General features: G+C 38.7%; 1 protein-coding gene across 2 annotated transcripts in view; it reads right to left on the reverse strand.

The window, feature by feature from the left end:
• The window catches only part of LOC101166962 (protein FAM19A1), a 33065-nt gene extending 24338 nt beyond the window's left edge, over positions 1-8727 (reverse strand). Inside the window, exons 1-2 of one of the 2 annotated variants that reach the window (XM_011477444.3) lie at positions 8421-8727; positions 7225-7366 (exon numbers count right to left, since the gene is read on the reverse strand). In XM_011477444.3, the coding sequence (XP_011475746.1) occupies positions 7225-7366 (142 nt within the window). In that variant the 5' untranslated portion in view covers positions 8421-8727. Of the gene's footprint in view, positions 1-7224; positions 7367-8213 lie in introns of both variants that reach the window. The other variant, XM_004070930.4, reaches the window with a different exon arrangement.
• Between the last annotated feature and the right edge of the window lie 7057 nt (positions 8728-15784).

A 15784-nucleotide genomic window follows, 5' to 3' on the forward strand; every position in this document is an offset into this window, starting at 1 on the left:
ATTCAACATATCCCCATCTTCCTGATGCAATGCTGATGGCACAGTTCACTGATGTTAAGACTCAACGCTAATTACGCTAAAACGCCATCATTATATTTTATTTTGAATGAAAAAACAGATGTTTTCCACAAACCCTGTTAAGAAGCCACTAATTCTTTGTCAGTCACATATGATTATTGCTGCAGAAAAGGCGTCTGAGCAGAACTTTCTGGAGCATTCAAATTAGCAGAGGCAATGATTTGGTCTGTTGCTTGCATACACCATAGAGAACGATGTTTGTAATTGCTGAGCTTTGTTTTAGACTGTTTATAGATTACCATAAAGCAAAGGCTTTCATCGGGACGTCGGGGTTTGATGTTGACTATTCCTGAGCTATGTCAGCTGTCACAGGAGCATATTTAGGAAAGCTGCTGCAGACCGCAAACAAGGCTGAGGTCAGAAAATACTGCTTTGATGGCCGAGAGAGGATGCACTGCTTCATGCACCCTGCAGACAGACACAATGTGATTTAAAACAATCAAGAAACCATGTTTTTCCTCAGAAAAACATGTTCTTCTGCTTAATAAACAGTCTTAATGATGTCCTTGAGAAACACTGAGCCAGAGGGTACAGTGCATAGGAACAAAGCTCTGACATGACTGTTCTAATTTTAGGTTTCCATGATGTATTTTTCTTAAATTACTATTTCCTGTGCAAAAACAGTTTGCTGGTAGGTTGCATCATTCAGATCCACAAGCCATTTACCTACTGATGTGTTGCAAATCAATGTGACACGAGCCTGTTCTCAAACATGAGCTTTAATAGGTTTAAAGCAATGGAGCCCAAACTATCTTGCTGTTTACTGTAGCAAGTTAGTAAAGGTGATTTATCAGTTTATGCATCCATCCATCCTAGATATATTTTAGGGTCACAAGGATGCTGGAGCCTCTTCCAGCTGCAGTTGGGTTAAGGCTGGGTGCACTCTGGATCGACAGTTCATCGCAGGGCCACACAGAGACAAACAAGCACACACGCTCTTATTGATACCTAGGTACAAATTAAAGTCATTATCAATTCATGTAGAGATTAAATTTTCAAAAAAAAAAAATCAACTAAATATTAATATTATTTTAATAAGTGATTTATCTCCTCAGGCCAGGGAGACAGGGAAAATATTTAAGATTGTGTTCATTTTCATGAAAAATAAACAAGTTTCTGCTTTCAGCACAATAGATTTGCACTTTCAAATAATTTTTTATATTCTAATATAGATTTGCAGGAGTTGGAAGGCTAACTTCTGTAAATGATGTTTTAGTAAACATATATAGAGAACTTGCGTTTTGGATGGTGAAATGTTGATGGTATATCTGTGACATGCACTTCATCGAATCAACATAATTTTTATAAATGCCATGTTTATGTTTTTTTCTTATTTTACTGTGTTATAATAAAGAAAACTTGTTTTTTTTCTTGGAATTATTTTGCTGCGTGCTGAAACTAAGCATAAACTAATTCAAATATACATAAACGGATGCAACAACTAAGAAAAACTTATTTTTATCTAAAACTCAATATTCAATACATTCTTCACTTTTTTATCACTTTATACATTTAGGGACTTTATTTCTTTAATAAGTTAGAAAAAATACTAAAAAGAGTGTGTCATTCTATGTGAAAAAACAGGTTAAATGAAACAGGACAGAAACTGGGATAAAAAGATACCAAACTACAATTACAGGCTCCAGAGAATTAGAAGTACCTTCTCCACCGTCATGCAAAACAAAAACAAAAAGCTTTTTTTTCATAGAGAAGAGCATATAATTAAGCTTGTGCAGATGGCAGTAGATGCTACAGATAGCACAGAAAGAGTAAATACTGCTCAGACAAACACCTTAAAGTCGCACTCCGTTCATCTTTTGATCATTGTAAAAGCATTCCCATTACTTGTAAAAGCAATTATGCTGTTTTTAGGACAAAATTAATAAATCTGTGTTGTTTTCTATTACATAGTTTCATAAGAGTGGCGACAGATCATTATAAAATTCACGTCTGAGTTGTGGGTGGGACCATTTGCATGGAGTCAGCTTACACTCATTTCCCATCATCTCTTGTTCACACTCTCTCGCTAGCTTACAGCCCCTCACAGCCCCATCCTCACATTACGGTGCAGAAAAAATGGTGAGCAATATTGGAGCTTTTCAGCAGACACCAGCTCAGAAGAGGAATACGAAGACATCCATGGATCTATTTGTCTGCAACTGGATGCATCAGAACGGAGCGCAGCAGGGAGCCTGTGGCCTGCCGATTGAAGCTACTACGTCACAACTGCAAGTTTTTTCGAACTATATTTTTTTACCTGCTCCTGATTTGAAAAAAGAAATACTCAGAAATCCAATTTCGAGCTTAATTCTCTTCATATTTGTCCTCCATCAGGAGAAAAATGCTAGAAGAACATGTTAAAAACACGAAAAACACCATTTTTATCAGAGTGGGTCTTTAAGATTTTCTAAAAACAAAGGTGGAATTTATGTGTATGCCTTCAGTTTCAGTCTCTTTTCTGTAGATGATGCACCTTCAGACTTGTTCTTCTGGTGCACAACTAACTGTGCTAGCCAACTACCACAAGTCCAAGACAAATGAGAGTACCCTGTTTTACAGAACAATGCAGAGCCTGTTTGACACCTGGAACCATCAAATTTGTTGAAACAAATTTTAATTCTAACTATTTACCAGGGACAGTGTTGTTTATTTTTGGCATTGCATTGCAAAATCCCATAGTTTTACACAGACACACAAACTACAGAACAATTGTTGTAGTCTGACAGTGGGAATCCATGGATCATTGGTTGTCCAAAAATCAAAATATTCCTCAAGCAGCTGTCGTGTTGGATAATGATTAGTAGTGAAGAAAGCTTAACAGTACAAGTAGTTTTGTTTTTATGATGTAAAAAAATAATAATTTTTTAGTCCTCTCAAAAAAAAATTATCTTAGTTACACAACCTGGTACTCGTAGGATTAGAATCAATAAAGTGAATTTTAGTACTCTGGCCCGCAGTAATGCAGCCTTTTCCGAGCTGATAAGATCATGAACTGCTATGGTGTTAACACTCCTTTTATTAAAACATTGGGATTCTGGCTGGAGTAAGAAACAGCTGGTGCAGTTTGACAGAGCGAAAGCTGGCTAATTAATTACGCTGTGGGCCACAAAAATTCATTTCACACATAAGCGTTGTGACCACAACCCATAACCCCCGCACAGAATTGGCTGAAAGACTTCAATTAAACATGCTGTTTAAACAAATATTCACCAGCTTAGGGGAGCACACTTTTATGAATAATTCATGGACTGAAATGGGGAATAATCGGGAAATACCAGAATATATAAACCTGTTTGTAGCTGCCGGCATACAGTAATAAATAAGCCACTGATTGTCTTTCGATTCATTAACTTAAGAATATGTTTTTTATTTGGGGCTAAGCTGGGAAAGTACATTAATAATTTATCGCTGCTAAAATGTGATACACAGCTGAACAGGCTTTGCCTTTTAAGTCAGGAAGACTTTTTTTTTAAGCTTATGGAAGCCGTCTCTGGTATTTTACAGAGCGGCTGAGGCTGACGGCAGATTTGGTTAAATTTGTTAAAACATCAGGATAAAGTGGGTTAACTGACTCCAGCTGTGCAAAGGCCACGGGCAGAGACTGAACGTCAGCCCCCATTGGTGTTGCAGGGGAAGACCGATGATACAAGTGAGAGCGCAGTGGTGAGGAGGTCTAGGGGAGGGGAGGAAAAAAGATGTCTGTCAAAATAATGTGCCTCCAGGATGCATTATATAAGACTATTAAATTGTCACTGTCTAAAACAGAGTACAGAGGCTGCAACCTTTGTTTGTGACAGTTGAAAATGTATTTCTCGTATTTGGTTCAGCTTTAGTTCCTCTTTAGTTGGGGGAAGAAAATGAGCACGCATTTAAGTTTTAGCAGTCATGGGAAAATTAAACAAAGGTGTTGTTTAATATTCAAATAGAATTTGAATGCAGGTTTGCTAAAGGTGAAGATTTGTTGGGAGGATTTGTTTTTGCAGAGATTGTCCCTCTTGTGCCCTCTCTTCTGTTTTTGTCCTTTCACCCTGCAAACGAAAATCAGGAGCAAATGAAAAAAAATTATAGTTCAAAAAATCCTACAGATGTGACAGAAGCTACAATCAGCAGGCCACAAGCTCTCTTCTCTGATCCATTCCGATTCATCCAACGGTACAGTTGATACGCTCCAATCTTGCTGACCATTTTTATTGCACGGGTACAGTTAGGTTGGGGGTGTGAGGGGATGTAACCTAGCGGGAGAGCACATAAACAGATTGATGATAGGAAGTGGGGGTAGGCTTACTCTGCGCCAACAGCCCTGCCCTGAATTACCGCTGCTCAGTAGAAACTACGTCCTTGAATTTACAAGTTTTTTTTTTCCATTTTGGCTAAAAACTGCATAATCAAAAAGCACTAGGAACGCTTTTTACAATAGATCAAAAGATGATTGGAGTGTGAACTTAACATACATGGCAAACTTGCAAGAAGGCATCTTAACGCTCATCCCTTTGGGACGGGACAGTGATCCCTTTTGTCCTCAGAGTAAATCACTTGCCTCTGTTGGGAAAGGGGAAAAAAGGAGTCCAAGAAAATATTTGAACCCCAGAAAATATTTGGCTGTTTGAAAAGGCTGCAGCTCAGGTTTTCTTCGTGGCTTTGGATCTTTTGCTTTGGTTTCAACAACTTACAATTATTTACTGACATATATGAGGCTCTGAATCTGGCGAGAAAGAATGGATGACTTTCTGCTACGTCTGTGCTCGTAGCAGAAAGCTATCAAGGTTGCATCAGAGCAAAGCGATGATGGAGATGTGGGAATAAAAAAAAGATTCTTAAGAATCTGGTGCTGCTTCTCATTTTTATTTAGCATTTTCACGCAAAGCAACATGCTTTAATGCAGCCACTAGGTTGGAGATTATCTGCACTGAGCTGATAAGCAGTGACCTTTCAGTTATGAACAGTTTGACCTCACATAGCCAAATGTTGGTGGGAGGGAGTTCAGGAAGGAGCAAGGCCACCTCTGGCAGCCTCTATTGTTTGTTGTGCTTTCTGCAAACACCTCCACACGTTGCACTGCATCCCCAATAAAGCCGTTTCTTCCTCAAGAGAAAAAGAGCCCTGTTCAAATATCTGCTCTTTTAGCGTATTTTTAGCTTTGCAGCATTTTCTACAAAATCTAGAGGGCTTCTCCATGTGTTATTTGACATATTTCCATGGAATTCTCTTACATTTCCAGTGGCTGAGTTAAAATCTACAAATCACAGCATGAAAGAGGTTATTTCTGCATTCCAGTCAATGTTTTCAGACACGGAAAATTGCCTGTCTGTGGTTTCCTTTGGACATGTCTGGGGTCGAGAATTCAACGACCTCAAAATGCAGCATCTCCACCAGACACTTTGCGACGCAGAAGACACAATCTGTTCTCTTTTGAGCTCTGTTCACGCTCTTTGCACCAAATAAATACAGCACCTTATGAATCATACCATAGAGCAAGACTGCTTGTACCAGGAAGGAAGAGAACAGCCCGGAGCCCCAGCGAGAGAATGGCAGGCAGCAATCTGTGAGCAAGGCTGGAGGGTGAAAAGCAGGGCACCTTATCCACATCACTGAGCATACACAAGCACTTACTCTGGGGTCATCCAGCTAATGGACTTCTTGACACTATTTCTTTGCAATAAAGCTGCCAATGTGTCCGTGCTGGGCTTGAACAGGTGCTCGTAATATGTCAAAACTGGCAATTAGTGACAATCTCACTCAAGTCCGACGCAAAACTTTTGATAAATCAGCAACCCTCTGGACATCAGATATCTTTTTTGAACCAAAACTGAAAGCTTTTGCACAAGCTCCTTTAGTTTATGAGAGACTCCATCCATCAAGTCACAATTCAGCTGTTTCCAAAAAAAGACAGCAACTCCCCATGGATCCAAATTTCAATTGGCAAGGGCACGGCTGATGTCTCGGCCTCTGCAATCCTGATTTCTTTAGGTAATCCCAGTCACCTTGAACATGTGGCATTCTGCTGCCTTTCATGATTTGCCCAATGGTCTGCAACCAACTGCCTTCTTGCCTCCAATTCATGAACCGTCAACCCCAATCCCCCGAACAATCCACCAGGCACACAGCACACCGCACACAGCAAATGTCCTAGTGTCAGAATCAATCCAGACAGGCATCCCATCCTCCTCTCATAAGACAGGCATTTCATTCATCCAAAGGGAGGACTGTGGTAAATGGAATGACAGTGCTTTTATACTTTTAGGACCAGAGGGTCCTCTGGGATTCAGATTGTTTGCCTTGAAACTGATTTTTTTTTCCAAAGTGGCACCTGAATGCACATCAGAAATATTAATTCCATTCACGTTTGTTGACAGGAAACCACTTTTGAGGAGAACACCTATTTGCAAGTGCCTTTTTCTTCTTTTCTGTTGCCTTTTTACCCCTCCACATTTTCAATATGTTTATCAACATGTGTAATGAATTGATGGTTATGGAACAGGAAGTCTTCTGACTCATGGGAAGACTTCTTGTTCCAACACATTCATTTCATTATGCTGCAAACTGAGAGTATTGAAGGGACCCCTGGCTGTGTGCTTGAGGTGCAAAATAACAGACAAGAAGGACCTGAGCGCACACGCAGCCTCACTCCTCCCTTTGAAGTTCTGGCGGCGTTCAGCTTCCTCTCCTGCATTGAATTCTGAGATCATAACTATTTACCATAAGCAGAGCTCACATCTGCCTGACGAACAACAAAAGTTTGCCCGTATTGCCCCAGTCATATTCTATTCATTGCAATTTCACAGGGAACACAGTCGCACAGATCAAATTGAAGGAGCGCAGTCTTGCATGAATATCAACTGTGATAGCTCAAGAATGAAAGCACGGATGCATCCATTGCCTATCTGTGTGTGATCTTACGAACAGAAATTGTCAACGCTTTGTGTTGCAAATCCTAATGAACACTGCCTTAACAAAATGTGCTTGCTAATAGATTTGTTTGTTGACTTCTAGAGTTAGCATAAACGCATGACTTTATCACATAGTAAAGGATGATAATGAACTCCTTTGACCCTGTAACTAAACCAAACCTACAAATAAAAAAAAGTTTCTTTAAGTTATGGAATTTTATGAAAGCTGGAAAATAGGTGTAACCACAGAAGATCTCACCGATGGTGTGAATGGTGGTTCGGCCCGGCCTGGTCCCAGGATAATGGTGGATGGTGTCGTAGAAAGTGGTCTGACACACCTGGATGGCAGTCAGACTGACCCAGAGGCACACACAGAGCAGCCAGGACATGACAGGACACATCTGCCAAGGACCAGCAGAGCTCCAATCAACCTACAAGCCATCTTATTTCCAAGACATCCTCAACGAAATCCTTTCTGCATCCCAGAAATCATGTACACATATAAATTCATTTGAACGAGAGCCCTTTGGTGTCTTTCTTTAGTCATGACCCTAGAAGTCGTCAGTACGTCTTTCTGGTTTGCCCTGACTTGTCCCTGAGACACAGCGCTGTGAAGGGGGAGCAGTCCCTGGGGGTTTCTTCCATGCAGCAGAGATTTCCCATGACAGGCTGATTCACTTCAACTCCAGAGCTGTGCTCCTGCCTCAAAACAAAACTTAAGAAATAAATATAGAAATAAACTAAAATTTTGCAGGCTGCCAAGCCTTTTTCCAATCTGTCAGAATAATATGACAGAAACATGAAGGTAACAGAAATAAAAAAAATATTCTAATGTTTTTCACCATGTTTAGTCAGGAAAGAAGGAAATGTAGACTCTAAGACTTGATACTAGTCTAAGAGAAAAGGGAGAACAACCAGAAAAAAACATGGTTTAACTCTGGTTCTGTTTCATGACGATAAACTGTCTTTTTATATACATTTCTCCTGGACCTAAAGGTATAAAATATTACATTAAAATTAGCATCTTGGCCCAATTTACTGGTTTATAGTGTTCACTGCACTTTAAATAATCTTTACTGAGAAACATGCAAATAAGCTTGCAACTTTTTGTTGCCACAGACAAGAAAACTATCAAACAAATACAAAAGAAACCCAAATTGTGTTTTTTTCTTGATTCTGTCTTTCATAGACTAAACTCTCTTATTAGGACTTTTTTGTTTTCTTTTTGCAAAAAGTAGATGCTCCTACCTGAACACGCCAACAAACTGGACAAATAACTCAACAGAATGTCATAAATCCATCCAGAAATCTGCTCATGTTGATCCCATCCACTAGTGACAGAATTTGGCTAAATTAGAGGGGAAAGTCCGCTCCCTCTGCCTCCGCCGCTCCTCACTTTGAAAGCAACAGTCCAGGGACCTTTGTTTTTTTTTTTTAATCCCCCCAAATCTTCACCTTTAGGAGCAGCCCCCTTCTCCTCGGATCAATTGGTTTCCTCCGCTCGCATGTTTAGGCTCGCGCGCAGTGCTCCTTAATGATGTGCGCAGGAATGTCTCCTCTCTGCGTCCGCATCCTTCCAGAGAGAGGCAGCGGCTCTGACTGCCGGAGTCCCTCCTCAGCGAGCACCAAGAGACAAATGATCCAGTGCAGCCTTGCTGACTGTTAAAGTGTATCACATGTCTTAAAGCTAGACCATTCTGGATTAGATGGCATGATGGGGCTCCGTGTGATCATCTGACAGTGACAAATCACAGCGTCTGGCACCACTGTGGAGAGGATTAACAGTTATTTACATTATGAATAGATTTTTTTTCTCCCTTGAGGCAACTCTTGTTTTTTGCTTTTGCTGTTGTTACCAAGGTACCTATACATTTAGGACACAATAACTCCAGAAAATATAGGAAGAAGGTCAGGATGTTAGGTAGAAGATGGTGAGGAAGTCAACAAAAGCCCCAGGTTACCTTGTTGTTACAGGAAGGTGTAGTAAGCAGAACAGAGCGGAGAGCACAAAGGATATCTGAAAGCATATTGTGTTGGGAAACAATGATGCCCATTCAGCTGAAGGTAATCTTTATCTGCAGAGGGTGACTAGCTTTTTTTTCTCCCTAAAATGACGGTCCTATGAAAGACATAGAACAGAAATTACTGCAAGTGGAAAACAGCTGGATCCTCCCATTCTCAGCCACCTTTATCACACGGTGAGCTCTGCTTTTGAATTGTAATTTATTACTTTTTATCACTGGCATGCAGAATTGCCTGAGGCTACCAGCTCACACTGCCATCTCTACAGCATTAATATGTTTGCATTTTATTTTTAAGCTTCCTTGAACAGATTAGGTGCAGTTTCCAATTAGGGAGTGAGTGAAACTGCTGTACATGATGTTGTTGATGTGTGAAACTTTGGTTCGGTGTAGAAGAGGCTGGAGCACACTGCATTGCAGCATGCATTTCTCAGATGTTATGTGGCAAATATTGCTTTCCAGAGATGGGACAGTCATTTATAGTTCAGAAGTCCCGGAGTGCCATGCAGACATCTCAGTTTTGACAAACTGAGTGTCACTAGGTGTTGTGGAAGAAAGACCTAAATGTAGGACAGTGGATGAAGTTAGATGTGAAATACTGATAAAATGAATGAATATCAACCAAAAACTAACACAAAACTGATATACAGGTGTGATACTCAGGAAGCCAGGTGTGGACAAACAGGAAGCGAATCCTTAAGCAAAGGGGCCAGGAATTTTCATGATAAAACAATGAGAAAAAATAAATTAACTGAATAACACAAACACACTCAGAGGAAATAAACAGCATTGTTCAGTTCTATTCACTTTATTTATAAAATGTTAGTTCACAACTGAAGTTGTCATGAACAGCTACATAAAAAGCAACAAAAAAAAAAAAAAATCACACAGAGCTTTTAGTTCTATTGTTTTGAACATAAATGTAATATGAATATAAATGAGCAGCATGAGTGACCAGCAGATTACATTGAAGGGTTTTCAATGCCATCCCCATACTGTGCAAGTAAAAGGTTACAATGAAGAAGAAAAACGCCCTTCAGACGGAAGATTAAGAAGAAACCTCCAGCAGAACATGGCTCAGTAAGGGCGACCATCTGCTGTGACCGGTTGAGATCTGAGAGGACAGAAAAGAGATAATAACCCCCAAAAAAAGAAAGAAAGAAAGAAAGAAAAAACACTGTAACATCTGTAATAAGACAAACATGGGATGAGAAAAACTCGAATGTATGTCAAAGGCCGAAATTACTACCTAAGTCAATCAATACAGCAGTGACAGCAGATAAGCACAAACTGATCTAATGTATGTCACAAATAAAAAATATATATAGTTAATGCATTTGTTATTCATTGCACACTGCAATTGTGCAACTAATGTTAGTATCTGAAATATCAGGAGTAATTACGTTAGTCTGCACCTCGTCTTTTAATTATATGCTGCCCTGGATGTGGCCCAAGCTTTCAGCCTCACCTCCTAAATCTTGCTTAAAGTCCCACTCTGATCATCTTTTGATCTATTGTAAAAGCATTCCCAGTGGTCTTTTGATTATGATAATTCATTTTTGCCAAAAAACAAACAAACTGTGTTGTTTTCTAGGAAGTAGTTTCTGCAGAGCAGCAGTAGTTCACTTGAAATTAATCTCTAAGTTGTGAGCATGACCCGTGGAGTATGCTCGACCCACTTCTCATCACACGTGTTTTTATCCTCTTCCTATATTGTACAGCCTTTCACACCCCCAACCCACCATTGCAACAAAAGCGGCGAGTAACATTGGAGCTATCCAGCTGTACAGTTTTGAGCCAGAAGACAGCTGAGATGAGGAAAATAAAGATGTACATGGATCTCTTTGTCTACAAGTGTGAATGGATTGGAAAAGAGCAGAGAAGGGAGCTTGTAGCTTGCTGAATGTAGCTTTTACGTTACAAGCTTCACAAAAGCCTTTTTTTTTTATTCTGCTCCTGATTCACTGAGATTTGAACAAAGAAATACTCAGAAATGCAATTTTAGGCTTCATTTTTGTCCTCCATCATTAGAAAAATGCCACAAGAGCATGATAAAAACACAAAAACAAGATTTTCATCTCATTTATTTTTATCTTTAAACTGATTTAGAAACTAAGAAAATGCAGCAAAGCACAAGAAAGGAGAATATTTAGTGATCACACCAATATATATGGAACAGAATATGTAGGTGAAAATCTTAGAGTTGAAACATAGTTCAAGATGAAGAATTGATGAAGCATATTGTATTTACATGATTCATTACAGAGGCTTGGAAAGTATGGCAAAAATCAAACAATCCTGAACAGATACTTACACTCACAGGGCCCTATGGGGTGTTTGAGCACCAAGTGTCCACTGTTTTTTTTTTTTTGTATTAACATTAATACATTTCTGTTACAATAAAAAAATGTGACTACAAAGCCCCCCAGTATTCTATTGAACCCATGTTTTGTAATACGGGGTTCTGAGCTGCTGCTTCTGTCTTTGCGGCTCCACTCGGATTCAGACCCACCAGAGACAGTTAGGGACAGCCGAGGACAGCGAGAAAAGCTGCTGTCCCGCGGAACTGAAGAGACGACGTGACACTGAAGCAACTTAAATCTGAGAGTCCTGGTCTGACTATTCACCATCCACTGATTTGTATATGGTTCATATTTTAGAAAAACGCTATATATTAGTCAAGGAGATACTTTTTAGATTTGCCAGAGGTCTATGGAGCACCAATTCAAGATAGAGCAGATTGTTCAGGGACAGGAAGTTGGGTACTAAATTCAAAATAAAACACCAGGGAAATTTCAAAATAAATGAAGAGTATTTATGGCGAGTTAAAGAGTCTGACACTAAATGTATCTGTATAAGATAATATTCTATGCTTTGAAGTGCCCCCTTTAAATTATGTATCATTCAGTTTTACAATATTTTTGTATTAAAATCTTTCCAATAACAACAAAAACCTGTGTTCGAAGGATAAGATAAAAAAAAGAATTTAGCAGTGAATCCAAATCTAGAACAAGAGTCACATTGGGTGCAGCTGTCAGGAAATGGAGATGCAAGAGCAAAAGTGCAGGAAACTGGGCTTGGTGGCAGAAACATAAACATTTAAAAATAAACCTAAACAGGACAAAAACCGTGGAGAACCAAGAAGCTGATAAAGCAGATGACCTGATAAGTTGGAACTGAAAACCAGACATGTGTGCTATCCTAGGCACTTTACCATTGGGAGTTGGGTCATCTAGACCCACTAGATAGTGCGCTGAACCTTTGTTCTTCAATGATTTGTGATCTTCACTGGTGTCCATGGAATACATGAAATCTTTCCACATTTATCCACCTTTGTCATGATAGGGAAAACACGTCAATGTAAGGGTGGGGTCATCTAAGATAGCACAAGGGTTACTCACTGCAGACAGATAATAGAAATGAAGACAGCTGTGAATAACTAACATGAACCTGGATTGACTGACAGGACAGAACATGATGAAAAACACCACTGAAAAACGGAACTAAAACCCAAAATCCTCACAGAAACACTATGATATCATTAAATATTATTCATAATTTCAGCATTTATCTGGGGATAAAAGTTATGAGATGTCTGTGTTTAAAATATTATCATCCGGATTAGACGTGATTCATGGTGATTATGCCTGCAGCACATTGTGCCAACATAAATAGCCTCCAGTGTTTTATTGCTTTGATGTCTTTCAAGTCTATGATAAAGTGAACAAACTCATGTTGACGATAATTTGTTTACATAAAAAAATGACAATTGTATCACTGACACCTACAGTAGCTGAGTATTTATTTAATGGTAGTTGATTTTAAATTTTTACTTAATTTCTGTATTGTTTTTCAGGAAAAAAAAAGTTTTTTTGCTGCTCTTCTCCGACTTCGAGCCCCTGCCCCTCTAAAATCGTGTGCACGTCCCTGGTCCTTAATCCTAAGGCTACACATTTAGACATTTGAACTATACTTGGATGAGACCCTTTCCCCTCTTATTGTAAATCTCACTTGAAAGAGCAAAGGTTTTTTGGAGTAAAATAGCATTCAACAAGCTAACGTTCAATATACATTGTACGTTTAAATGAAAATAATACATTTAAATCTTTGGTTCTTATTATGAGTCAGACTCTAAAAACTGAAATTTTCCACAAAGTCACAACTGATAACTACAGTGTCCATAAGAACATAAGCATGTTTTTGTTATGCCACAATCTGTAAGACTGAGCAAGTAAAATGTGAGCTGATTTTCAAAGACAGCCTAGAAAAGATGATTCAGTTATTTAATATTTGATGCAATATTACTTTTTGCTTCCATCCTTAAATGCTTCCAAATATCAAAAACAAACTTTCCATTGAACAAATGTCTGTGATTAGAAATGCCAGCTAAGAGTTTTTCATTTCCCCCTTGGGGAGTTCTCAACCTTTTGCAGAAGTCTTCCAGTGCTGTGAGATGCACTGATGTGCTGGGATGTGTCCGCAAATTGTTAATGATGATGTGGTTGTGCAGGCATGAGGGCCTTCACGAGAAAAAAAAAAAAAGCACAATCCTTTAGTTTACTTCTGCTGGGGGAGAACCGCCATGAACTTTGAGATGTAACCTGCCTGAGGCCATGAGACAGAAACAGATTTTTTTTTCAAGTCACTTCTTAAAATCCCTTGTTTTTGCTGTAAGTGAGCTTTTTACTTGTGGAATTGTTTTAGTTTTAGTCATCTTGTCTCTCAGTAAAAAAATAAAACCCTTTTTTCAACATAATTTCCAACCAAGCATCTTTTATTTCCTCATTGTTCTGTACAGGATCTCAGAGATTGCAGGACAAAAATGGTGTACACCCAGGACAGATCACCAGTTTATTACCACACTGACAGAAAGATTTCTACCTATGGGAGACTTTTAGAGCCACCAATCAAACTATACACCAAGTTTTTAGAATGTGAGAGGATGCCAGAGTGTCTAGTGAAAACCCACACATGTACAGTAGGAACCTGCAAACACCACACAGAAAAGACCCAGTTGGGATTTGAACCCTATCCTTCTGACTGTGCTAACCACCACACCACAGAGCAGCCTTAAACTACATTTTTTTATGTGTTTTTTGTTGTCGTGGTGTTTGAAAAAAAAAAGTAAAATAGCTATCTTTATTACAAACAAAATAAAATATAAATATAGGAAAAAGAAATGCAAAGACATTACAAAAACATCTTTAAGTCCCACTCCAACCTATTTTTTTTCTATTGTAAAAGCATTCCCAGTGGTCTTTTGATATGACACAATTTTCATTGGAGTGGGTCTATAAATACTTAGATTTAATTGTAATAAATCACACCATTTTGAAAAGATGAGAATACAAAAAATATCATTTTTGAGGTTGATCTTAATGTAATCTGAAAAAGACATCAAATACTTGAATTGAGTCTACATCTTTCTGTGCTAGAGAATTCCTCTTGAGCTTCATGTCAAACATGAAGAAAACATCAAGAAAAGATGTGAGTTATGGGGACTTGAAAACCGTTCCCCTAAGTACCCCCTGCCTTCCTGCAGTGTTGTTTTCTGCGAGCTTTATACAAGTCAACATCCCAGGGGAAGAGAGAGAAAATGATCAAGGTGGGCAACTCAATAAAAGGGGACAGGAGCAGCAAAAGGGAAATGAATTGGTCATCACAGTGTCAATGGTCGCTCACAGTCATGTTTGGCTGCATGTATCCTCATTTGTGTAGCCAAATGAAAGTCCCTGCAGTGCTGCTGCAAGGGGTGAGATGGTGTTTCCTTTTTTCATCCTGGGAAGAAATGACCCAGCATTTCCCGAAGCAACACGTCTAACATTTACAGAATTCAACTCGCTTTTGTCACACTGTTCACGGAAACATTTCAGAGCCATGTTTTGTTTTGTTTTCAACCAGAAACTTAAGGCAAAAATATCTAAAATCAATCGGAAACAGCAGGGCTCACTTGACCAGCCTTTCCACTAATACATTTATTTCTAAACAATTCAATGAAACTTTTTACATCTATGTTTTCTTTTCTCTAAATTGTTCTAAGCTACAAACAAAATCTTTTACAAAGGAAGATTTAACGGCAATGTAAATCAACGTATAACTTAACAAGTATTTGTCTTTTATTTTAATACGTTTCAGACTTTTTTTAAAAGAGAAAATATCAAAATGTTGTGGTATTAATCCTCTCCAGGTAAAGAAAATGGTCCTGCTATTTTATTTATTAGGGTGTAACAATTCATTTTAACAACAATTCGATACATTTTTAGCCAAAACTTCAGACTCAGAGATAAAGGTCTGGGTAGTCAACAGTGCAGCTGACGTTTTCCAGATTCCTTGTATTTCTTGCAAGATTATCAAATTAACTATTTGTCCAAACAAACAAGTAAACAAGAATTAATGGCAAATTCATTCACATTTTAGTTTCCTAATGTTCATCCCACTATTGTTTTTCCACATCAGAATAAGCCAAAGGGAACATTCTTAGAACATTCTACCACACGGTATGGTCACATGTCTTTACAAAATTCAAAGTGTTTCCACATGATGGACTGTTATTGATACACCTCTATTTGTAATTGTTGTGCCAGAGAGGGCTATTGGCTTTCTCATAGTAGATTCTTAAGAAAATTCTTAAATAAGAACTTGGTGATATATTTTTGTCTGTATCCGTTCTTCTAATCTGTATGCCAAGGTCTGAAATCTGACAAATAAACAGATTGATGGTAAGCTCATGAGTTTGTTTAAAGCCAGTTTTTCTTTGTGCTCCCAGAACGTCACCATCATGGTCAGAGGCGAAAAGCT

This window comes from Oryzias latipes, chromosome 7 (assembly GCF_002234675.1).
Source record: "Oryzias latipes chromosome 7, ASM223467v1".
In the NCBI taxonomy this organism is placed as follows: domain Eukaryota; kingdom Metazoa; phylum Chordata; class Actinopteri; order Beloniformes; family Adrianichthyidae; genus Oryzias; species Oryzias latipes.